The sequence below is a fragment of the Protomyctophum parallelum genome, assembly GCF_964188405.1.
Source record: "Protomyctophum parallelum genome assembly, chromosome: 7".
In the NCBI taxonomy this organism is placed as follows: domain Eukaryota; kingdom Metazoa; phylum Chordata; class Actinopteri; order Myctophiformes; family Myctophidae; genus Protomyctophum; species Protomyctophum parallelum.
Genome location: NC_139705.1, coordinates 10,577,678 through 10,604,804, shown reverse-complemented (window position 1 = coordinate 10,604,804; position 27,127 = coordinate 10,577,678). Strand labels below are relative to the sequence as shown.

General features: G+C 42.4%; 1 protein-coding gene across 2 annotated transcripts; it reads right to left on the bottom strand.

The window, feature by feature from the left end:
- Positions 1 to 2,064: 2,064 nt before the first annotated feature.
- On the bottom strand, positions 2,065 to 11,285 carry tcea2 (transcription elongation factor A (SII), 2). 2 transcript variants are annotated; one of them, XM_083770389.1, is made up of 10 exons: positions 11,122 to 11,285; positions 8,441 to 8,503; positions 6,965 to 7,070; positions 6,623 to 6,713; positions 5,896 to 6,050; positions 5,541 to 5,597; positions 4,716 to 4,870; positions 4,465 to 4,611; positions 3,947 to 4,018; positions 2,065 to 2,471 (listed from the first exon to the last, which is right to left on the bottom strand). In XM_083770389.1, exons 1-10 carry the CDS (start codon positions 11,188 to 11,190, stop codon positions 2,463 to 2,465), a joined length of 924 nt encoding a protein of 307 aa, XP_083626515.1. In that variant the 5' UTR covers positions 11,191 to 11,285; the 3' UTR covers positions 2,065 to 2,462. The 2 variants fall into 2 exon arrangements, with proteins under 2 accessions (XP_083626515.1, XP_083626516.1); XM_083770390.1 differs by having other exon boundaries at positions 5,896 to 6,047.
- Between the last annotated feature and the right edge of the window lie 15,842 nt (positions 11,286 to 27,127).

The following is a 27,127-nucleotide window of genomic DNA, read 5'->3' as shown; positions in this document are numbered from 1 at the left end:
CTCTGCCGCCCCTCCCTCTCTGTTCTCTTCTTTATTTCCCTCTCTCTCTCTCAGTCAAGTATAGAAATAGACCAGTGTTGTTGTCATAACAAACAGTGGACATGGACAAGGTTTTTCTGCTGTTTTCTGTTCAGTACAAACATGTCTGCTGTCGTGACCTCAACTCTGTTGTTGGCACACAAGATAATAATTAGGCCAAGCAACAAAGGGGTGGAGCTCCCTTTTTCTTCTTCTTCACCAGAGTTCTTCCATGACTTTTCCCTTAGGGCTACCCAGAGCCTTCTATTGAGAGTTGCCCCATTGAGGGGGTAGAAAACAGCGCCGTTCATGGTTCATGTAAGTTGAAATAGTGACAATTATGCCCATAGACTCCAGTGCATTCTGCAAGGGCTTTGTCACTATTCGCCAATAGGTACTGTATGTACTTATCTACTGACGATTTGTATTTACATACAGATGAGAATACTATACAGTCACTGTAGAAAAGAGTCATCCTAGACAGCAACCCTCCTCCTGGCCACCTGCTGTCACTCACTCCCCAATCTCACCTGTGTTCACTTCTCATTAGTGGCCAGCTATATAAACGGACAGGCCATTCAGTTATTGTTTGGCGCACCATAAACTGGTTGCCAACTGCCGTAAAACAAAAATAAGTTATTGTTTGGCAGCAGCAACAACTCAACCTAAGGGCCCTGTCCTGGAGTCTCAGCCGGACTTGGTTCAGTTTGTTTGATTGCATATGTTGCATTTTATTGGTTATTTGTGATAAATGTAATCCTCACCATGTTTGCCTTGAAACCGTAGAGAATGTGTGTAATGTGTAATATTCACTTTAGTATTCTTGGAAACGCAGTAATCAGTAACTTAGATATTGAATGTTATTTTCCCATGTAGTACTCTTAAAATGTAGTGGTAGGCCTACCACTGTGAAGCAGGCTGGTCTACAATCAGGTTAGTAGTGGCAACTTATCATTTCATTGGCTGCCGTAGTCACCGGTCCTTCTGATTGGCTGCCTCGTCTCTAGGCAACCAGACACACATTTTGGGCTTGTGTTTGTGCGCACAAACACCCGTTATGTTACACACCACAGCATAGCAGGGGATGTGCAGAGATGTGAGGGTGAGCTCAGAATGCTCAACTGGAATTTAATGTAGTGAATACTTGTGCTTTGCTGCACACCGGAGTCACACCAAATTTTCAAATCATTGAATTGTATCACCAGAATGAACCAATATCATTCATGTATCGTATCGTCAACCATGTATCGTGATACGTGTCATATCGCTGTTAAATGTATCGTTACAGGCCCAGGCCGTAGCGTAACGGTCTGGGCACCGGACTGGTAATCCAGTCGCAGTGTGCCGCGGGTTCGACTCCCGGACCCGACACGGCCTTTACTGCATGTCATCCCCCCATCTCTCTCCCGTTTCCTGTCAGCCTACTGTCTGTCCCTTCAAAAATCAATAAAAGGCGTAAGCCGCAAAAAAATATCTTAAAAAAAAAAATAATAATAATGTATCGTTACACCCATAGTAACAAACCTACACCCAATGTTATGAAAACCAATCCAACATGAAATAATGCCTTTGTTCTGAGTCGTTTCTATTTCCAAATTATTTCAACCATTTTAGCCCTTTGATTTAACTTAAGATGTCAGACAAGACAAGGCAGTTCTCTCCGATTGTCTGGCTAAGCCAGACTGACATGTGCTAGAAATGCTAGTCAGGTCCTTAAAAGCACAATACCTGCTGCTGTGTGAGGAAACGTAATACAACCTGACCCTTAACAGCCTTCTATCTCAACTGTTTACAAAGGAACTGTGCATGTGCCTGTATGAGTTGGTCATAATATACGTCAGTCACCCTTTGTGTGCATGTGTACATAATTTCTGTACGCGGATAGTGTGTGCGTATGCCGTCTGTGTGTAAGTGAACTTGTCTTTACCTAATCCTGTAATTTTTCCATGAATGAGAAACAGCTCTACATCTAACATGGAATACAGTAATAACCTCCAAATCATTAGAACACACTACAGTGCATAAAAAAGAAACAAGCTGAATTAGTTATTGATGCATTATTTTTTATTTATTTACACAGTTACGCAGTTTGAACCATTTTCAATAGCTCAAGACCTTCATGTCCTCTCCGTAAATAAAGACATTTTAGAGTTACATTCAAAAGTAAACACAGCAAAATGGAAGTTCCAAAGATTTTATGTACCAGCAGCAATACTGGTACAGAATGAATGAAACAAGATGAGTTAAGAATTAAGTGCATTGTACAAAAAAGTTATATATAGGTTATATTATAGCACACAACTGGCTCCAAATATATTACAAACTCATGATTATGTGTATAAAAATATACAAAATAAAACGGAACTAAACTAAAAAGTTTAACTGAAAGAAAATTCAACTAAAGTCAAGTTGTCTCATGATGCGAGTGATATCCACACCTTTCTTCAACAGAACTAGAGAGAGGGGGGGGGGGGGTGAGAATACAAAAAAATAAGTTATACTTTAAAGCACAATACAAGTTATTGTTCCCAAAAATAACTTCCAAGACACTCACCAGTTGGTCAACATTGCTACATTCTACAGCAGAAACACATCTTGTTAGGACAAGTTACAGACAATTGTAAAAAAATATGTTCGGCAGAATAGACATGAAAGCAGGTCTCAGGAGACAGAGAACTTGCCATTTGAACTCGACTGTTGGTTGCTTGTAAATATTTTGATGCGATGTAAAAACAGGGAAGCTGGTCTTGGCGGTCTACATTCACCACTTAAATCCCTACTCTATGTACTTTGTCGTACAACAAATAGTGCAAATACAGTAGTACATCTACAAGCTCACTATTCATAGCATCCACATTGTGAACTTGTAGATCAACATTTTTTGGGTCAATTTTAGAAAAGTGTTGCAAATTATGTAACATTTATGCAACATGCCCAAAATAGTGACGGCACATAAGTGGTTCAAGCATGTCAGCCACATGCCGGTAATGTGATGTAGATATGGGAGGCTGGTTGTGTCTGCATTTAAGCATGTCAGCAACATGCAGGTGGAAATAGGAAAAAGGTTGTTTCCCACAGAGTTTAGGAGTTTCAGCGATGGGCTCAGTGCCAAGTGCTTATACAACACAACAAACTTCCTACAAAGCAGTAATTCCTCAGATGAGTCCCATTCACCTTGACCTAGAGCACAGCCAACTACTGCTAAATAAGGGTAGCACTCACAGAACCACTAGAGAGAGAGAGAGAGAGAGATGTAACTTGAGCAGAGTATGAGAATGAGAGGTGAGGGGAAGGGGGCAATGAGGTTGTAGAGATGTAATCAAAGGGAAGAGATGAGGATAAGAGGCAGACGTGGGAGGTAGAAACCAATGATCCATTTAAGTACTCTGTGTTTTGCTGTTGTTGTTTTGTTGTTTTCCAACTGAGAGGAAAAAGGCATAGGGAGCAGGATGCCAAACTTGATTGTCTGCTGCCATCTAGTGGTAACATGGCACCAACACCCACAGTCAGTGAGCACAAGAGCTATTTAAATTCGAGTGTCATCTGCACAATTACAGTAAGTGTTTTATATAATTTGGTCTATGGGGACCTTGTAAAAGTTACAGGTGAGGTCAAAGTATTCGACCTTAGTTAACTCCTTATTATGGAAATCCAAATGAATTACTATGACATAGTACGTCATGGCTTTTCATTTGATGCATAGTTGCCAATGGAGAAAAAAATAGTTCTGAGGAGCTTGAAATATGAACCAATGAAGGACTGTGCCAGAAAGTCCAATTCAGTTTTCCAGTCTTATGTTTAGCAGTATTGTATCGTGTACAGGGTCAAAATGTAGAATGTAGCATACATATGGTGCCAAGTAGTATACTTTGTAGGAATGTGCATCTAATCTAGTGCATACAAGTTTGTGTGTGTGTGTGTGTTTTACCTTCCATCGGTTTCCACATCCATTGCACAGTACATAGGTGGTCATAGGCTCATCAGCACTGCGTGTCTGCACCTTAAATTCCACACAGACACACACACACACACACACACACACACACACACACACACACGATTGTTGATCTGTTGGTCGTTTAATGGTTTTGGTTGACAGTTTAAAAGTCTTGACAGTTCTTGGGCCATGCATGTCCCTATATGTGTGTGTGTGTGTGTGTGTGTGTGTGTGTGTGTGTGTGTGTGTGTGTACAGTATACGGCGGTGGTTCAGGGGTAGAGTGGCCGGCGCAAGGTTGCCAGTTTGAACCTGGGCTCCCCCAGAGTTAGTCGAAGTATTTGAAGTATTAGCAAGCCACTAAACCCCTAATTGCTCCAGATGTGCTGCTTGGTGCCTTGCATGGTTTCCTCTGTCATCGGTGTGTGATTGGGTGAATGTAATGCACAATCCATGTAAAGCGCCTTGGATAAAGGCACTATATAAATGCACCATTTACAGTATATGTACCTGTGTGTATGTACAGGCCTTTCCCTTGCACTTGCCGCAGATAAACATGTCTGTCTCTGTTCCTCCTTCTTTGGACAGCTGATGTTCTCTGATGGATTCTTTAGTCAGCGTCTCTCTCATCTGCTTCAACTCTGCACTGGCCATCTCCTACACACACACACACACACACACACACACACAACACACATTTGTTCATAGTCTGCTAGTATTTGTACATGTTTGTACATGCAGACACACACAGAGTATGGTACCTCAGCAGTCATGTTAGCAATGCGTTCAGGCGTGATGTTTCCACACAGGACATTTCGTCTCAGATCTGGATTCTTCTGGTCCTTCAGGTTGGAGATCCGACTCCTCAAGCGAGCTTTATATTTCCCGTCTGTGGACTTAAACGCCTGGAAGATCAGTGGACCACAGCGAGTCAAGGACCAATATACATTACACACCGCAATGTACAGTATGCGTGTTGTTAGGGTCGAGAAATAGCTTACAAAATGATTCCTATTCTGGGGCTAACATTCTCTGAAAATACCAAATCTACAAGCTATTAAGTTATCGTATACGGAAAAAAGAATGAGGCCTAGTACAGAGTGACTCATTGGCAACTCCTGTATACTATAATTTTCTGAAAGATTTCAAGCACATTTTAAAATAGCAGACCTACAAGCTCATAGCGCGCCACCGAGTGGTGCGCTATGAGCTTGTAGGTCTGCTATTTTTCAATAGCTAAATTATAACATAATGTATGTAACCACCAAAAGGGGTTCCCGCTTAAAATGGGTTAAATAAGTGGTTAATGATGGATATAAAAGAAATACAGAAGTTGTAATTGTCACCTAAATCACTTTTATTTTTTTCACTTCGGTACTTCCCCATTAACCTGCTATACAGGAGTGAAATATTAGGTTAACTATTAACTAAGCTAAGCTATTGTAACATTAGAACTAAGTCAAACACTATGAAGTTACTTTTCACGCTGGCATTGTATCCAACTATCCACACACACTTAAATGAACACTACACGGGTGCATACAACCTCCCAGACAAAATGAGCCATGATTCATCATCAAGGATATAGTCTTCAATCTGAGAAGCCAAATGCTCACAGTCGGCACCAATGTTCTTATGGTCACCTGAAAAGCACACATACAGATCATGCGTCACATGATGACAGTGCAGAAACACACACACACACACACACTATATCATTTAGTATGATCAATGTCGTCTGTCCGTCTCCCCATCTATTAGCCCCGTCGGTGCAAAAAATAATACATTAAAAGGTTGTTTCAAGCAAACGAGTCGTTACATTTAACCACAGCGTTGAAACCATAGAAATCTGTAGGAGCTACAGTGAAAGGGGAGGTAACAGAAGGGACTACCCATCTGTATCTGTACAACAGTGATACATCCATCCATCCATCTTCTCACCATCGGTTTGTAGTGCAGTGACCAGTAGATCTCGACATTTGGTGCGGACGCTGTCTGTGGTGACTGGGGTGGGTGGGAAGGTGGTGAAGCGGGGGGCGCAAGTAGGGGAGGTGGGTGAGGTGGGTGTAAGAGGGGGGTCCCCCTGCTTCTTACTGCTGAAGAGGAGACAGGAGATACTGCATGTTAACTTTGTACGGTCATCTTACATTTGAATGCACTGTAAAATGTGTTCATTTGGTTACATTCGTACACTGTCAAGAGTAATACGCCCCTGTACATAGGGGCACACAAGTCTGTTTTATTCACAGGGGGAAGAAAACACAGATTTAAAACAAACTCACTACGAAATTGCTGTCATAGTGGATTTGACAGTGTCATTTTTTCGAATGCGTTGATTGACCACGAAAAGGTATACTGTACAAGTTATATAGTATACACATTATATATGAATTAGCCTCAGTGTGCAAGGCCTTTAAAAATGGACACATTAATTTAACACTGAGGATTTTACTCTGTGTGCTGTGTTTTATGGTAGTATATTGTTTCACTGTGTGGAAGTGTCTCAATTACACTTTAGTTTGTATTACATTGTGAACCAACGTTTTTTTGTTTCACTGTACAATTGAGATCTCAAAAGACGTAAGGTTAACCAAACTAACAGATGTGCTGAATCATTCTGTCCGTGCGTGCAGTGACATCATCACTGAGGGACAGTGGGGAGACCGACCTCTTCTCACTGCCAGCGTCCTTGGATGTGGACGACCTCCTCACAGGAGATCCCTCCTTCTTCTTCTCCTTCTCCTTCTCCTCTGAACCATCTGATGTTGGTATAAAAGGAAAGAAGCACTGGATCATCACACGCTATCCAATGCCTTTTTATTTAGAAGGTGCTAGATATTAATGACCAACATTCAATGCCAGGTGCATCCTCATCAGTCAATGATCTGTTGGAGATCACACACCAGATGTGAAATGTTTCTCAAAAGGACCTTTTTGGACTTTAAACTCCTGTGGGGACATTCAGTATCATAATCGTATAAATAGTGGTGATGCACACACACAATCCTACCCAATAGTTTTTTCCAGGACTTGATGAGGGCCTTGGCCAGGGTCTGAACCTCCTCCTCTGAACTGTGCTTCCTGACAGCGTTCACTGACATCCCCACCCGAGTGGACTGACAAGAAAAACAGACAGAGAGAAGGACAACATGGGGGGGTGAGAATACTGTGCAACAACAGAGCAAGCACATGGAAAGATGATGTGATATGGTATGATTAACTGGCACTGGCCTTCTGTTAATCATACCTGCAACTAGGGTTGTCCCAATTTGATCATGTGATCAGGGCCGATCACTTCATTTTCAACTTCCCTAGTATCAATATTATATCCATATCATGATATTGGACTGGATATTGACTGATTTGGCATATTGTACTATTGTGAATCGTGATATGGCATAAGTGTTCAATGAAAATATAAATATCGGACCGGGAAATCGGCAGACACTCAAAATCAAATGATCGGAATCGGATAGGGGGCAAGAAAACATGTTCGGGACATCTCCACCTACAACCATTCCATAGCCTGTGTTTCTCAAGTGAAAGCTGCATTATGCCACTTTCCTGCTCTACCCCAGATTTGAACATGGGTCTCGTGGTCAAGCTGAGCTCAGGGGGGAGAGGTCAAACCAGAAACAGGATTGTGTCAAAGGTCCCCAACCTTTATAAGTAATATTGCATTAAACTCTACTATATACTCTACCATACAGTTTGGACAAAATAACATTTTATTCACGTCTCACCAGGTCCTCTCCTGCTCTCACCAGGGTCACCTGCAGGACCTGTGCGTTGCACCAGATACCCAGCACCAGACACTTCATTCGGGAGTGGTGGATTCCGCAGGCTCCACTTGAATGGCCCTCCTAAAGGCCTCACGTGGGTTTTTTGGGCGTCCTCCTCATGGCGAACACAGGCTGGGGCGCTAATCCAAACTGCTTACCCGGGTGCCGTCTACATTCCGGCTGCAAACCATCTCACTCAACCCTAGTAATTGTTTGTGATTGAATTTGTAGACGAGATAAAAAAATAAAAATAAAAAGCTTCTATTTTAATGCTTTTTAATGTAATAAGTCATTGTTTAGAGACACATACAGTAACATACAGAAAATATGTTTCAGATTCTTATAGCACAATAACACTTTGCCAGACATCTCCAATGTAAAGTGGTGATTTGTAGCTGGCTGCTGTTTTTCAGCAAGGAAATCGTATTAGCTTGGTTTGATATGCTTGGCAGCTGATTTGAACCTGAGCCACCTTTATGTGTGTTTCCGGTTTAAATCTGCTGCCGAGCCAATCATAAGAAGCGATGGGAAACTGAATCGGAACAGGATACTGGTATTCCAGCTTCTGGGAATGCAGGATTACAGTTATGGACAGAGCGTAAAAGGCCAAGGTGCTTAAATCATAATCTTGTTGTTGTTGGTGTGCTGAATGTTCTGTGCTGGTACTAGTATTGAGGACAGAGATGGGTGGTGTCAAACTGTACCTGCAGTGTCTCTAGTGACATCTTGGTGTTCTTCAACTCTCTCAGTAGGTCAATGGCACCGTCCTGGACAAATAAACAGACACAAACTGAATACACAAACACAAAACATATACTGTAGCAACTACACTTCCAAGAACATGAGACGATGTAGGACAGTGTATGGCACATGTGCACTGCAAACTGATCCAAGGGGGAGGGGAATTTAATGCGAATATATTTCTGTAATTGATGTAACTGTGTAACCTTAGTGGTATCTTCATGTCATGTCATGATGCCAGTAGATTTTGAATTTGACAGACAGAGGAAGAGAAGCACAGAGAAAGAGGGAGACAGAGCTGCAGAGAGTGAGACAAACATTCCCTGTGTGGAATACTGACGCTCCGAAAGGAAGAAAAGTTGGATTTTGACCAATACTGCCACATCAGACACACACACCCCCACACGCTCAATACAAGCAACAAACGGGGAGAAGAGAGGAGAGAACCAGCAGGGTCAGTTTCTGCTGCAGCTACAGTCTGAAGTGCCCTTGAGCTGTGTCTCTACCTACTGATGACTCATGGAGGTGGGTGAAATAAATAGATGATTAGAATAAGACATTCAACTGCTCTTTGAAACCAGTTGAATGTTGGCCATTTCAGGGTTTCTTCTAACAAGGTCATTCCATGTTCCCAGGATCCTATAGGCGAGGCGTGCAACTAGAATAAATAAAATCACACCCGTGTGAAGTGAGGGCGCTTTTATCATACATCATCATGACATAAAATAGACAGTACTGTATGCCTATTTGCTCAGACACTGACGTTTGTGTAGGACAAAGCCGAGTGGAATAGTAAGAGTGGCGACTCTGTGGCCGTGTGGCCACAAGTGGTATAGCTTGCGTGGGCCGGCCCGGAATTGGGGAGATTACTACACAAGTACTACCGTTTTCCCCGCTCGCAGACCTCCATTGTAAGAAAAGGCTAATGTTAGCATTAGCTCACGCTAGCTATATTTGAAAGTTCTGAAATCAGATTTGAAGTTTCGAACCTTGGATGTCTGATCAGCACAACGGACAGCGACGTAGTTTTCAAGAAAGGAGCCAGAGAAGATCGTAATTATAACAGTAGTCTACGCATGCGCGAGCACGTTCCGTGCGTGCGGTGATGAGCACACCTAGCAACCGGCTCAGGGGCCAATCATGAAAACGTGTCCACTAAGGTCGCTACTACTAGAGGTAGTAGCTAATGTAGCAAAAATAAACATAAAAGTAGTATAAATCAGGCTTTAAAAGGATCCCTGGCTAATAAGACAAATATGTCTTAAAACATTATAATTGCCCTCTATTACTAAAATAATTAAATAAAAACAACTTAAATATTTTATTTCTTTCATAAATAGAGAATCTTTCACTCAATAGGGACTGCTCCTGTGTCCAAGTTGATGATGTCATATGTTCATGAGTGGTCCTGCCCTATGGAATTATGGAATGTGCTAATAAAATATTTTAAATATTGCTTTGATGCTCATATTAACTTTAGGAAGTATTAAGTTGTTTTTTATTAGCATATTTATTATGCTAATAAATTTGATTATTAGTCAGCCACCACCACCCACCCATCATCATGTCAAGGCCCCTCAAATTGACACTAATTATGCCGCGGACCCCCATTTGAAAAGACCATTTGGTTCCATTTGTACGCTCTCTGAGTTACAGACCCATTTGGTTACAAATTATCATTTAGCTGGGTCCCCCCTGGAACTCCCTCAAGGACCCCTGGGGGTCCCCGGACCCCACTTTGGAACCACTGCCATAGGGGTCATTCATTAACTCTATGGAAGGTCTTTCCTATTATATTAATTATTCTATGGACAATAATAGTATTTAAACCCAGAAAGATTTGTCTAAGTAGGATAATTGCACACAGCACTGTTGGCCTTAAGTTAACAATGTCTCTATACATTCTTTCTAGCTCTAGAGCTATGGACCATAGCTTTTTTTCTAACCTTTTATTTTCCTGTGGTATGGTAATTAAATCAACTTTAGTAGTATGGTGAGAAAAGAGACTAATGGAGATGCAAAAATATTTCCATTGACTGAGGCCCAACTGTTTTCACAGCATTTGTCAAACAATCATTTTTGCTGCACCCCTAATCCCCCCAAACACAGAGAGAGAGAGAGAGAGAGAGAGAGAGAGAATAATACTACTCCCTCTCGTACATAACAGCACTAATACTAAAGTAATTATGTCAACAACAAAAAGATGTGCGCAAACATCGTGTTTCATGTATGATAATCCGGCACACATTTTATCAGTAGCCTATGCTATGCCAAAGCTTAAACTCAAGGAGGTGACTGATGAGGTAATTGATAAAAGGTGTGGCAAGCTAATCAATCTCCCCAGCCAGTGAGTGCTTACTTCCTGGCACTGAGTTAACAGGGGAGAACGCCAGCGCAAATCAAATGTAGCCTACTAATAATTATGACTCGACGTTATTTGATGTGAAATACGAATGCGTTTCGCCGACACAGCATAAACATCGGTAGTCCAGACCATGAACAGGTACAAACACAACAACACACCACCACGCTGTTTTCTAGAAATCTCTCTAGTACACAGCAGAGGACTGACTCATGCTGCTGCATGCTTACCTGACTGTTTTTGGGACGTTTGTAAAATAACACACTGACCAAATTCACTCACCGTGTTCTTCTTCTGCACCATTTTGTCAAGTTTTTTGGCGATCCGCTCAACCTCCTGGTCTTTCACCATGTTCGTTCTTTTATTTCTCACTTCTACCACGGGTTGTTGACCCCCATTTACATGCGGGAGAAAAGCCTCGACTCGTTCTCTTCTGTGTCGGCCTCTTCTCTTCTCTCCCTCCCTCTCTCTCTCTCTCCAGTCCTGAAAAGCATCCACCTCTCCTCTCTCCTATTTCTCTCTCTCTCTCTCTCGTTTGTTGTGTGACGATTTTGGAGAGTCTGACTGGGATTTGTAGTTTTTAGATTGATCAAGTTTTGGGCTGACAGTGAACCGTTATGCCTACAAAAGTTTAGCTACTTTTCATGATGGGTCTTTATGATCTTGATTGGAAAGCTTGGTTAATTTTAAACAAAAAAATCCATGTTTTTATATACTTTTGGACAATTTGGTTTGTAAAAAAACCCCCAACTCCCAAAAAAATTATCCTCACTACCACTCTAAAGGAACAACAGGTGCCTGCAAATAAGCCATATGCTTACTTGGGTTTAAAATCCTCTTTGTATTGAACTGTATTTCCTGTTTTTCTTAGGGTTTTTTCCTTAAACGTTTAAGTATTTATTCAATAGGTCTATTCCATGTTTTGATGCAATCCTTAGAATAATCATAACATTCTTACTTTTATGATTTGCCTTTCAAGGTGGAGCAAATATTGTCCCTTACTAGTTGCTTTAGCCACATTCTTTTTAAATAATGGGATGAATCTAGAGTTGCAATACCCTCCATTGACAGCCCATTGATCCAAATCGAATTGTCAATCTGCTTGTATTAAACGATGTTAAACTCACAAACATTGCAGCTGTAGGGCAAGCTTGAATTAGCTCTTTCAATCTGCAAAGCTTACATAAGAATCCACTGTACACATTATGAGCTACTTTCTGTCGTCGAAGTCACTGAACGGCCCTCCGTACAACCTGCACATAATGCACATAATGCACAACCTCTTAAAAACGGGGCACTGTGGCACAGTCAGTAGTGCTGTCGCCGCACAGCTAGAAGGTCCTGGGTTCGATTCCCACTGTGGACGCTGTGGGTGCTGGCGGCGTGTCTCCTCCTCCGCGTCATTAGTGCCTTGACGAAAGGGCCTTTCTGTGTGGAGTTTGCGTGTTCTCCTAGTGTCCCCTAGGGTAGGTAGGTACCCTCACAAAAAACATGCAGTAATCCTGGTCTCTAAACTACCTCCCTGCAGTCGGGACACCTGATGGAGGAGAAAGGAACTGGTCAGAATAACGTGTTCCTTCCACGCGCTACATCCGGCCGGGGAAACTCTCACCTGTCAGGTGAAAAGAAGCAGCTTGGACTCCTCATGCATAAAATGAAGCATGAGGCCAGTCCGCTGTCCCCCCCAGGTTGGCAGAGGAAGTGTAGCGCCCATGATTACATTAGATAATTGACACTGGGTGAAAAAATGGGTTGCAAAATCGTGGGATATTTAAAAAAAAAAAAGACCAAGAGAGGGAAGGAGATTTTTCAATGAATAAATTTGGGTTGACACAACTCATAAGTAGCATTTATATGATCTGTCATCTGTGCACTCATTCTTGCCCAGGAGGAGTTCGCTCTGCAGGCTTTTATGTAAGGACTGATGAAGACGTCTTCTGGCCATTCTTCCATACTGTAAGAAGCAAAACAGGCTAAGCCCATAGCCATACCCCATACTATGAGCCACCATGCAGAGACTGCCTCTGGCCGCATAAGACAAGCAGAGTGGGTGCATTCATTCATACATTGGGAGGTGAAGCGGCGAACAGTCGACGCCAGCGTCCTCACTTCCCACATTCACACACCAATGGTGGCGAGCTCACACCAACCGACTCATTGGAGGCAATGTAGGGTTCAGTGTCTTGCCCAAGGACACTTCGACATGTGGACAGGAGGAGCCGGGATTCGAACCGTCGACCCCAGGGATCATCTCGTGCCTATGCTCACGACCAGGCACGTGCACACATAGACATCAAAGGGGGCTTCAGCCCCTGCCATTTTACCCGCCTGCCTTTTCCAGACCACAAATGCAACATTTTACTGATGGTGAAATATATGCAAATGCCCTCCTCTCCCTTCCATACCATACCTGAAGGCAGCATTCAGGAGAATTGCTTTTTTTTTGTCATGAAGTCTCCTGAACTTGAACACAGTATTTTGCGATGAACAAATTTTTAGAAATCCATGTCTTACACTGCATCTCCTCTAGCTAAAGAGTGCTGGGATGCGCCCTGAAAATAGCTGATCTACAAGCTCTCAACTGATCTGCTATTTTCGCTATTTTTGTCCAAAAGTGCCCTCTTTTCAGAGGATTTCAGCCCCTGCCTCTCTAACACTCTGCACGTCCCTGCTCACGAATGTGTCCTATGGTTGACCTTAATGATGCATTTGTAGCCCAGGCCGTAGCGTAACGGTCTGGGCACCGGACTGGTGATCCAGTCGCGGTGTGCCGTGGGTTCGACTCCCGGACCCGACACGGCCTTTACCGCATGTCATCCCCCCATCTCTCTCCCGTTTCCTGTCAGCCTACTTTCTATCCCTTAAAAAATCAATAAAGGCGTAAGCCGCAAAAAAATATCTTAAAAAAAAAAAAAAAAATGATGCATTTGTAGTGATGTGCAGGAGCAGGGATTAAACCCCAGTCTCCCACTCGCCAGACCGACACACAACCTGTCTTTTTTTTTTTTAAGATATTTTTTTTGCGGCTTACGCCTTTTATTGATTTTTGAAGGGACAGACAGTAGGCTGACAGGAAACGGGAGAGAGATGGGGGGATGACATGCAGTAAAGGCCGTGTCGGGTCCGGGAGTCGAACCCGCGGCACACTGCGACTGGATCACCAGTCCGGTGCCCAGACCGTTACGCCACGGCCTGGGCCACACAACCTGTCTTGCCAATAGGGTTGAGCCTGATTGGCAGGACTGTTGTGGGACAGGTCTTGGCTGGGTGCTACAATCAACCCTCCAGTCTTTGGAGCACGTCCTTGCGCTTCACACTTCATGCCGCGGACCACCCCACACAACGTCCCTCATGTCCTCGCTACAAGATGTCCTAGATCTACTTGCGATCGGGATCCATTGTGGATTAAGGGAACTGCTTTATATGGGCTCAGAGACAAAAAAAATTAACAATCGTTGCAGTGACAAGAGAGCTACAGTAACAACGTTAGCTTTCCACCTCGAGCACAGCTAGCGCACTCACCCACATCAACAGCTAGACAGGAAACTGTCTAGCTGTTGATGTGGGCCAGCCAGTCATCCAGAATAGAGTTCAAGAACAAGGGGTTCAAAAAGCTGGTTTTGACATCAGACAATTGCCTGTACTTATGATATTGATATATGTAAACTGATATACAGTTTACTCTGGCCTGGGCCACGGCTCAGCGGTCCAGGCACCTTGGCTGGTAATCCAGTCTGGCAGTGTGCCGCGGGTTCGACTCCCGATCCCGACGGCCTTAACTGCATGTCACCCCCATCTCTCTCCCCATTTCCTGTCAGCCTACTGTCTGTTCCTCCATAAAAAATATAAAATGGGCGAAAGCCACAAAAAAAAACATTACAAAAAAACAGTTTACTCTAAAGTACTGTACAAATTCCACACACAAAGCCACACGTGGGAGCGGTTAGCACTGATCAAAATACATTTAAAAAATCACATCCGTGTAAACTGTACTGCAGGGGTTCTCAACAAAATGCTTTGATCATGTCTCACGACCCCCTCCCCACCCCCAATACAAATTGCCCCTTACAATAACCTTAATAATAGACAAAATACACCATACATAAATACTGGAACCAGATATAATCATTAAGGAAAGTGTATGCATGTACTGTGTGTACCAAGCTCCCAGCAAGGCTGGCCAGTGTTGAAGCTGCGAAAAGTGAGAGCTGGTAGTGGTACCCTGTGTAGCTGGAGTTTAACATCGAGCGCTCATTTGCACTCATTCGCATTTGACCAAAATTTGGTGGTCAAATATGGAAGTAGAGCGTTCTTCCGGATGCTTCAAAACGCCACTGAGCAACTTCCACTGAGCAACTTCTTGAATGTACAGGGTTTGATGAGGGCCCAGGTAGGGCCGGGCCTTAATTTTCGGTCACCAGAACCAAGGACCCAGCCTGTGTCATTTGGGGTCCCACAAGGGAGTGTTTTGGGAGCTTACAAGCTACTTGCACTCTTAACTTGTTTTTACATGCTAACGATTCATACATCCGAGCCTCAGATGAAGATGATGTAAAGCTGTAGGCCACTCTTGGTAATGAATTTAACAACATTAAGACTTGGCTGACACACAACAAGTTATCCCTTCATATGGCTAAACTGAATACATTTTATTTGGTTCCCAGCCCAGGCTGCACAAATTGGCCTCATGTAGCTTTTTTCTTGGGGGCCAGACTTTTCCTATACAAAATCCTCAGTTAGCTACTTGGCTGGATGTTAGATTGCAGCTTGGGAGATCAAATTAATGAGCACATGAGAAAGGTGAATAGCAGAATCAAATTCTTAGCCAGAAAGGTGTAGATTCTGTATACGGCAGTTTTCGTTTATTAGCAAACTCTGGTTGTTTATGCAATTAGCTCATGGCATAGAGGCCTAGCCATCCTACAAGAGAAGTTGCAGGTTTTTCAAAATGGGCTTATATATATATTATATTGAGAATGAGTTCCATTTTCTTTTCTATTGCCCGTTGTATCATGAGCTACTTCAAAAGTTATTTAACAGATGTAAAAATATAGATCTGATGTGGTTTAAGTGATGCAGAGCGACTGAGATGGATTTTCGAACAGAAGATATTTGCATTAGAGAAAGCTTGGGACATACGTTTTTACTTATTTCGGTTCTGTTTTTGTTTTACCAAATACTTGGTGTAGCTTCTGTGTGAGAAGTGAACGTGATATTGTTTATTTATGTTGTTGGTGTCTTATAATCCCGTAAGGGATGGGTCATTGGGTCTTAACGACAAGACACGAAAATAAAGATTCATTCATACAATTACTGCTGAACATGGTCCATTACATCTGGAACAGCAGCGCCCCTTACAGCAGAGTACCCCACTGTTCATTCCCACTGCAGTGACTGCACTAGAGCTAGCACTGCAGACATGCACGAACAACAAATGGAAATGTATAATTACTTTACAGTGACTTATAATCACACTATAATGCATTATAAAACATTGTTATAATGTTTTACAACTAGCAAGCAATTATACACTATGATCCTTGACAAGACAATCTGTGGGGGTCCAGCAATTATTCAATATTATAATACTTTATAAGTAATTATGACATGCTTTATTAATGTGTTATGATTATTAGGTAGCATTATGATTATTAATGAGTTATTACAACTTTAATGTATTATAGACATGGGATGAATAGTATCTAATATCCTTTTGTTATGTTTTAGGAAAATATAAGTAATCCAGAGTGCCTGGGTCTTTGCATGACGGGAGCGTCCACCCTGAGCCAAGCTTGTGCCTGACCATCTACATACGAAGGACTAGCTGACGATGATGCCATTTCAAGAGGTAAGTACTTCATTACCCACTTCATTACCCTCGTTCTTTGGTGTTTCGTTAAATCGGTCCATACCTCAGTTCAGAGGGCTCAACATCAACATCTGGCATCCTGGTTGTACTCCCCTTCACTCTAACCTCTTCTACCCCTCACTCCACTCGTCAACAAATTCAAGAATAATAGCCAGAAGAACTCATCCACATATAAACTAAAACTGTACGGATTTACGGACACTAAACGATTAACTGTCATCACCGACACCATATTAATAGTACTTGACTGTCTTATATTAGAAATATCCCTGCTCTTGGTTGAACAGCACTGATTCAGACAGGAGTATATACTGCATCTGGATTCTGGACACTAGATGTCAGTGTTGTCATGGCATGTCCTAGAATTAAATGGGTCATATCCAGATAGGGCGGCTGCTGGGTGTCCATGAGAGTTGCATGTGTGACTAAAATTGTGTGTAACATTGTGGTTAAGATGCTTGCCACGCCTCTAGAGACACACATGCCCTTGCTGTCTTGTTCAAATCCTGTCCGAGGACTTCCTCCAGTGTCTCTCCTACGTTGTATCCCTCTCAGCTTTACTCTCTGTAACTGTTTTAATGTAACTGTCCAGTGCAGCAGTCCACTAGGTAGGAGGCCAGGTGCAGAGTTCAATTAACACACAGGATGTTGTGCAAGAGCATCTCCTATATTGTAATATATTGTCTATTTAATCAGACCAGTGTGTGTCCAGTGGAAAACTCGTATGAATCTGATCTCAGGTCAGAATGGGTTAAACCAAGTCATTTCATTGTGAAAAGGAAGAGCCAATATGTGTGTTTGGAGAGAATTATTTGGTTTATTGTAGAAAATATTTGTGTGTGTGTGTGTGTGTGTGTGTGTGTGTGTGTGTGTGTGTGTGTGTGTGTGTGTGTGTGTGTGTGTGTGTGTGTGTGTGTGTGTGTGTGTGTGTGTGTGTGTGTGTGTGTGTGTGTGTGTGTGTGTGTGTGTCATGGCCGCGGGAAGATATTTACAGTAGGAGGTGCTGAACGGTCAGTAGGGTGCGCGTCAGCGCGCGTTGCAAAATGCACGTGCACGCACCTCGTGCATGCGGGTTTTCTCACATATTCACACGGAAAAGTGGCTTTTACGTTCCCTCTCCACACGCATGAGCAAACTGACACGGGCAATTAACTAGGATAAGGCGCCAATACTGTGGTGTGTGTGTGTGTGTGTGTGTGTGTGTGTGTGTGTGTGTGTGTGTGTGTGCGTGTGTGTGTGTGCGTCCACTATGAGTTATTGGTGTTTGTCATATGACTCTGTAGTTTCTGCTTTTATTTATGTACTGTTTATTGGTTTTTTCTCACAATGGTATGTGGTATGTCAAAGTGGAATTATAAACTGTAATAAATCAACAATCAATAGCAAAAGTAAAATAAAATGCTGTAGAATAAAACAAATAATACAAAATATGCTGATTGAGCATATTGTGAATGATAATATACAGTCAATGTTTCCAGTCAGTGTAATTTCTGCTAAGTATGAACAAGGAAGCTTTTCTGTATCAATGTTTCTGGTCAAAGTATGGGATTGTCCCAACTTAGGACAGCAATCACACAGGACAACAGATGCAAGGGTGTGCATTCATCCATCCACAACCTCCACACCAATATACAGACATCCAGCGGCCACCACACAACAAACTGTACACATCAAAGCTTAGTCCCATTTCAAACTCAATCTGTATCTCATGTTCAAGCTCAAGTTTATCCACATGTGATAAAGGGCTGCCAAGCTTTGTGAAACTTCAGTAGAGCCACGCAAAGTGTATTTTATTTTTATTCTCAAAGAAATGTAATGGGTCCTTTGGGTGTGGGAGGATGGGCGTGTTTTTTCATTCTTTCTTTCTTTTTTAACCAGTAAATCAGGATGAGACCGAGACGTCTCGCCACAAAAGCAACTAATGCCTGATTTGCGCTTCGTCATATGACACTGTCGCTCGCCGAAAATAGCCACCCTATACAAGCTCAGAACGCGGAGATAGCGACACAAGGACTCTCAAGGAACCTTGACAGATATTATTTTGAATTACATTTCTTTCTTGATGTGACAGACTGTGTTTTCAATATTCACTTTTCAGAATACAAAATGATAAATTGCACTAATCAGTAGGGTGTTAGCATTATAGTGCAGAATGTAGTCATGATTATGTTATACTGTAGTCGCGACCCAAGGCATTCAGGGGGGGCTGCCTCCTACTGTAGCTGCGTCCATGGCAGTCCAATAGGCCGACCCATTTCCAATAAGCCAGGAAGAGGGAGAGCTGGCTAGACAATACTTTGGCCTGGTCCCAGTAGGAGATAAGAAATATGACTGGCTCCATCATAAATCTGGTACAAAGTGCATTTCCTTACTTCTGGTAACTTTAATTATAAGTTAGTGCTGTAGTGAGCTCTGAAGTGTTACTGTAAGATAGGGAGGTGTCATGGTAAAAGACAATATCTGTCACCTTTACCCCTTGTTAAATAACAAAGAAAAACAATACATTCTAAACTTCCTATATCCTATTAAATGATGATTCCTGGACACGCAGGGAAGTCTTGAGTCATCCACATTTCAGTCAGATAACTCACAAATGGATTGGAAACACTATTTATAAGGTGTAAAAGTGTCACTGTTGCATTTGGCATTCAGACTGTTATACATTTGTACTGCTATACTAAACAAATGAATACTGTTAGATTTATAGATGGTGGTAGCTCTCGAGCTAACATCACCTTTGAGGTGTTGATGTGTCACCATGCTAAAAGCTGGCCATCTTAGTCTGAACAAAACACAAAGGCCTATAAGATGACAATTTATGTTCCTACATGTGTGTGTGAATGACAATCGCATCATGAGCAATTCATTAGTTAGGCCTAGATGGATTTGAGTTAAATTATGTGCAAATACTGTTCTCAATGTTTCTCTTTTTCTTTGTCTCTATCGCTCTTGATCTCACATATTGTTATTATTTCAAAGCTATTAATTTGCCAGAAATGTGTCTATCTTTTTTCCAAGACCTACTGTACCAAAAGTTTGATCATACAAACTAGAACCAAATGCACCATAAGCCAGTTTCTCATCTCAAATAACATCAACAATCAGTTACAAACTCAACTGCAATTCATCAAAGTAAATGTAATTTTGTTTTGCATTTTTGTATGCCGCTTGTTTAGTTTGCTTGCCATATTGACTTTTTTTTTTAACATAATTTTAAGTTGGCTTTATACTGAATCAACATGCTAGACTTCAACGCATCAAAATACTGAACTTCAATGCAATGTGTGTGTGTGTGTGTGTGTGTGCCTCCTGCTCTCTGCCGAGGCCTTTTGCCCAGTCAGACATTGGTAGATTGGAGCTGTGCCTATATTTGTACCATACAGTCAGTGGTGGGCCGGGACCCCATCCACATGATTTTTATTTTATTTTATTATTTTTATTTTGGGGGGTGGGGGGGGGGGGGGGGCTTTTAAAACCTTTTTAATACCTAAAAAAAAGTCTATTACTGCATCTAAAGTAATTTAAGAAAAACACAAAGTCAAACGAAATTTAATGCCTTAACACCTACAGTACAAGTGCTTGTCAGGGTAGGGGGTCCCCAGTTAACCCATTTTTTTGGCGGGTACCCATTTTGGTGTTAGCATTACGTTATGCTTTAGCTATTTAAAAATAGCAGATCTACAAGCTCGTAGCAGATCTACAAGCTCGTAGCGTGCCACGAGCTTGTAGGTCTGCTATTTTTGAAAAATCGAAGAAAAACTGACATAGAAACATGGCTTTTTCAGAAAACTGTCATTTTCAAACAGACATTTTTAGAATCTGATCTCGGGTCAGAATGGGTTAAAATGATGATTATTTTGGGGGTCATCTCACGGCCTGAAAAGGTTTGAGAGCCACGTGTCATCATCCTTCTCTGTGTTGCCATAGATATGTATACGTAGAGGTAGATGTGCATTGGCTGCTGCCTCGCAGACTGACTGGGCTGCCATAATGGTGAGAGTAAGTTCTGCCTCCTAATGCTGGTTTGGTTTGTTTCAAATGTTAGACATGTGTATTGTGTAGTCATGTTTTGATGTAGAATAGGCCTACTTAGAAATAATACATTAGAAATGTGGGTTTACATACCAACAAAACGTATCTTACATAGTAACAGTAATGATTACAAAAGAGAAAGGTATACTTCCTATACGACTCATCCATATTTCTGGAGTGGCGTTATGGCAACCTTTTAATATGGGGGTGGCTTTGACGTACGGCCCTATAGTGACCAATGTAGCGTCTACGTATTTATGACTGTGTCCAGCGATGGTGACATCATCTGTGTGTTACCAGCTTCCTGTCTCCTGGTGTGGCCGTCTATCTGGAATGTTGGCACCTGGCCACGAAACACACCGATTCTCAAACACACACACACACACACACACACACACAAACACACACATGCAAACGCACAGTGCGCGCACACACACACACACACAAACACACACACACACACACACACACACGTGTACACACGTGTACACACACACACACACACACACTCAAGTGTCTACATTTCCACTGGCTGTGGTGGAAAGATCTAAACTACATTTACTCAAGTACTGTACTTGAATGCATTAAAAAATGTCGATACTTTGTACAATACTTCTACTAAACTAAATCTGCATATAGAGTATGTACTTTTTACTCTTCTACAATTATTTGACAGCTTTAGTTAATAGTTACTTCATAGATTTGTTATTGTAAAACATACATTAACCACTTTAGCCCACTTTAGCCACAACATGTGTGCAATTATTATATATTTTTTACTTTTACACCTTCATTAAGAGCACTTGAAGTATATCAAACGCCAATACTTTTAGTACTTCTATTCAAGTAGAATTCAGAATGCAGGGCTTTTACTTTAAAAAAGTATCTCTACAATTAAATAACCAGTATGACGCCCTGAGGGCGAGAAGCGACCTCGCCCTTAATGCACACATCCGCCTGGGTGTCATGGCGAGAAAAAAAAAGGCGTGGATCAGCGTTTTTGCATCGTCCAATGACAAATAGCCTCCGATTCGTGCAATATCAGAGCTATGGAATGAATTCTGTATTAGCCATATATGGAATGTGTCACCAGGCTTGACTGATGGACTGACTGACACAAGGCGTGACAACATCCTAATTATAACATCTGAATAGTCCTTACTTCACTGTCAGTTGTACTTACAGTATCAGCTGGTTTTGTACCCGGACCGGACTTTTGCATTGACCGGAAACAGGATCCAACTGTATAATACCAGTAAGACCTCACCCTAAAGGGCGAGGTCGCGTGCACACATCCTCCTGGGTGACGGCCGACGGCTGGGTGAGTGCTGGCGCTTTGGTATGGGGGGGTCAGATCAACATATGGAATGAATTCTATACTGGCCATATATGTGTGTCTCGAGTGTATAGGGTTTGATGAGGTCAAGAATCAACACATAGAATGTCAGAGGACGGGTGGGGAAGGATCAACATATGGAATGTCAGAACAGGTCAACTCCATATATGGAGATATAAGGGATGATGGAGTCTTCATGTATGGTTATCCAGGGTTAGATGAGGTCAGTGTCTTTGACCAAAAAATGCACAAGATCTAAGGCTCTCCATGATGTCGTGATGTCACGAGGCATGACCATATATGGAGGCGTGATGTTACGGGGCGTAACCATATTATGGCCATATATTGACATTCCCATATATGGCGATGTCGTCTACGTCGCGACTACATACTGTATGTATATGCCCATATATGGAGATCCCTGATGATGTCATGTGTTGTCAGTTGATGTCACGTCATGTCACAAGGCATGACCATATATGGAGGCATGGGGTGACTAACGGACGGACGGACTGACTGACAGCAAATGCACGTTTTCATAGTAAATGGGACCTGCAGTCGCAACAAGCAATTGCCCTGACCTACATTACTGTCAGATCTACTTATTCTTTAGGTCGTGACACTGGGCACATATACAGTACGTATGCAAGAATGCAAATATCAAATGTTTTTGTATTTACATTCAGTAAAGATACGATTTGGACAATCTATGATTAAACTCCTTCAGACGGATGGAAAAGTTCTGTATGCTCTTCTGGGTTTTGGGCGGTTGCCTGGTTGATGCAGTTTTTAATTTTTAGAAATACAGTTGGATGGATGGATGGATGGACCATCCTTTGGTGTGTGCGTGTGCACGCGCACATGAATGTGAGACTTCCCCTTTACTCTTTCACATGCACGCGCGCGCGTGCGTGCGTGCGTGCGTGCGTGTGCGTGTGTGCGTGCGTGCGTGCGTGTGCATGCGTTCCACAGTGCTCTCTGGGGGTTAGACAGAAGAATAGAAAGAACGGCGGTGTAACGGTGTGAAACTGAGAAAGTGTGTGCTCCCTTCCTTCTGGCCTGTTCTCCGTGTGCGCTCCCTTCCTTCTGGCCTGTTCTCCGTGTGCGCTCCCTTCCTTCTGGCCTGTTCTCCCTTCTCCCCCTCCTTCCTCCTCCATCCAGTGTGCGCTCCCTTCCTTCTGGCCTGTTCTCCCTTCTCCCCCTCCTTCCTCCTCCATCCAGTGGGACACAGGGGACCTTCATGTTTGTTGTGACAGTCTGTCTGTCCTGTTTGTCTCTCTGTCTCTTTGTCTGCCAGACCATCTGGAGGTACACACACTCAAATCAGAGTGTTGAGTTAACCCTTGAGATTGTTCAGACACTACATTTGTTCACTTTGAGCTTCAAATGTACAGTATGTATGAGTTAACACTTCGGTATTCAGAAATGACTAAATGTTATCATTATGCCAATTCAATTTGCCTCTAAATCACAGTGTCAGTCTCTCTCTCTCTCTCTCTCTCTCTCTCTCTCTGGAGATGGGGGCATAGGGAGAGAGTATGTTTTGCACTCCGTCCATCCGTCTGTGTGTCCGTCTGTGAACAGCTAATCTCCGGCACCCCGAGGGGCACTTTTTCTAGTTTCTATTTTCAATCTATCAGCATCCATTCATAATTCTTTATTCAAGCACATGCACAAACTTCAGTGTTAATTTAACACTGATAGAATACAAACTCTAAATGGGCATACAGCTATTATGAGAGTGAATGGTAACCCATAATTCCATTGTCTGTCCCTCACTGAAAGGTACACTAAAGTAGGTGTGAAATTAAAGCATTTTCTGTTTCTGTAAATTCATATCTTCTCTGCACTCAAAGCGTTGACCTCCAAGTTGGAACGTGTGTGTATTTGTGCTCTGGTTTGGATATAGGTCAAGTCAGGGCGTTGGCAGCATGGTGCAGTGTGACTGCTGAAAAGACATAGGCCTACTGGCATTATCCACTTCATCAATGTGAAAAGTGAAAACAATGGGCACACAGACGCATGCGCGTACACACACACACACACACACACACACACACACACACACACACACACACACACACACACACACACACACACACACACACACACACACACACACACACACACACACACACACACACACACACACACACACATCAGCACCTCTGTGGGCACACAATTCCCAGAAACTGCCCGCCAGGCGACGCACACGTGAACACACAAACATGCGCGCACAGGGGCCCTCCCCAGCAGAGATATCAATCAGTATTTGTATGAGTATGTGCATCATGTGTGTGTGCAGTCTGTGCACACGTTTTGTGTGTGTGTGTGTGCGTGTGTGGCTGCGTGCGTGCGTTCAGGTGATCTCTCTCTTTCTAAACCTGTCTTTTGTTGGCTGTTCCTGTTTGTCTTTTCTGTTGTTTTTGTCTGTATGGAGAATGCACCCTCAGCTGTCGTGCGTGTGTGCGTGTGCACGTGTGTTTACAATTTAGCCTATCTCAACCAAAGCGACTTAAGCAAGGTAAACATAATACAAAATGCAGAGTGACAGTGTAGTGCCTCAGTAAAGTAGGATCACGAGTATCGGCATCAAATTACTATACCCCTACCATAATCTGTACATTTAGACTATAAGATACTAGGTGCATGAGAGTTAAAAACTCAAACTTTGCCTTGTTTCGTGTCAATCACTTTTAAAAATGTATCAAAATTGGCCTAAAATCATAATGTATGTAATCAAATAGATTTTATACCATAAATATTTACAAATATTTACATCACAGATCCTTTTGAGATGTTTTTTTGTGGCCAATTGATAGATTCCTTTCATATGTTTACACTAAAATATAATTATTTTTTCAAACATGACATTACACCACACACACGCACAGACACACACACACACACACACACACACACACACACACACTGCTGACAATTATCCCGATTTTGGAATAATTACCAGATTTCTCCATTGTTCTATAGTAATTCAAACTGTCGTGTTTGAAGTTCTCTGCCTTTCTGCTGCTAATTCATATCGACGTGAAGTCATGGACACTACAATTTCAATCTTTTCATCATGGAATATTTTCGGCTGCAATTTTGAAAAAAATAAAAAATAAATAAAGTTTCACATTATTTATAGACAACACACCATGCTTATACAATGAAATGTGTAATCTGCATTTAAGCCAGTATCAGACAGGAACACAGAGTGCTATGGGGGCTGCCCATTTTGGGCGGGAACCCCTTTTGGTGTTTTAAACATTATGTTATAATTTAGCTATTGAAAAATAGCAGATCTACAAGCTCGTAGCGCGCCACTCGGTGGCGCGCTATGAGCTTGTAGGTCTGCTATTTTTGAAAAAAATTGAAGTTTTTTTTTTTCTTTTTTCGAGGTGCTTATAGGGACACTTTGCCAGGAAGGCTGGGGCCGGGATGTGAACTGGGGACCTTCTGCTTCCCAGGTCAGTTATCCTATACCCATTCGTCTTGTCTGACCAGTCTGGACAAGTATAGAGACAGGGTGACACATGGGGTCCATGTACATGGATTCACATAAAATAATACACATAGAGATACACCATATGCATTGCCATATGGTGAAATCCACTCCACACACTCGCACACAAGCGCAAATGACCACAAACACAAACATATTCACTGTGCACCCACCAACGACCACAGACTCACACAGAACGGCACGTAATTTGAGCGCTAACACAAACATGCAAACAATCTATACAGACAGACGGAGACACACACACACACACACACACACACACACACACACACACACACAGAGAGCATTGCATGTGTGCAAAATCACTAACAGCCGCATGGTGTTCCCTCTCTGTCTCCACACTCACACACATGCATGATTTATACAGTTGTGGATAGAACATTTCATATGACAGCTAACACACACACACACACACACACACACACACACACACACACACACACACACACACACACACACACACACACACACAGTACATACAGTGGTTATTAACATTTTCAGAATAGTTGCAGAGACCACAGAATCTTTTCCCAAGTCCTGTGGCTCTCTCTCTCTCTCTCTCTCCATCTCCTTACCCCATTTCCTCTTTATCTCTCCCTTCCCGCTCTCTCTCTCTCTCCCACCCATGTTTCTATCTTTCTTCCTGTGTCCCTCTCCTCCTCCATGTCCCTCTGTTGCACTGCCACCACCTCTTTGTCCTTCTCCTTTTCTTCAACAAATTCTCCATCTTTGTTTTGTTTGTTTAAATTAGGGGTGTGTGTGTGTGTGTGTGTGTGTGTGTGTGTGTGTGTGTGTGTGTGTGTGTGTGTGTGTGTGTGTGTGTGTGTGTGTGTGTGTGTGTGTGTGTGTGTGTGTGTGTGTGTGCGCGCGCAAATTCATTTCAAAGGGTCTTTATTTGCATGAGGCAACATACATTTACAATGCCAAAGCAAACATAAATCGAGACTTGTAAAATGTACAAAAAATAAAATAGAATTAAAGCAAAAATAAATATAAGAATATAAGGCAAGCGATAAGGCAGGACCAAGAAAGAAGACAATGTGCAATAAGAACAATATGCACAAATAAGAATCATGGGCTGAGTTGTCGGTACTCGGATTTGAACACACATCCTTGTGGGCTACTGACTGAGCTACAAAGAGACAATCAGTTACTCCATTGTAAACGGCAAAATCATTCAGTGTTTTTGATAACAATTATGTGTGTCCTGGTTTATGGGATCATTGTCTATTACTACAGTGTGTTCATGTTTTCACGTACAAACTTCTCTTCAACCGGAATTTCAGATAATGGTCCATAGATTGTGTGTAGGAAGTTTCACGCAAATTGCTCAAAACTCCAGGCAGAAAATCGGGTATAAGCATTTTTAAACTGCTCAAAATGGCGGAAAAGGTGGAGCTTACTTGTCAAAGTGACAGATGTGTTCCCCATGAGTCAAGGAATATGTGGATTTTTGCCAAACAAAGCATGAGTTGAGTTATGCCTGTTCAAAGGTTTCATTTTCAAAAAATTGCTATAGCGCCCC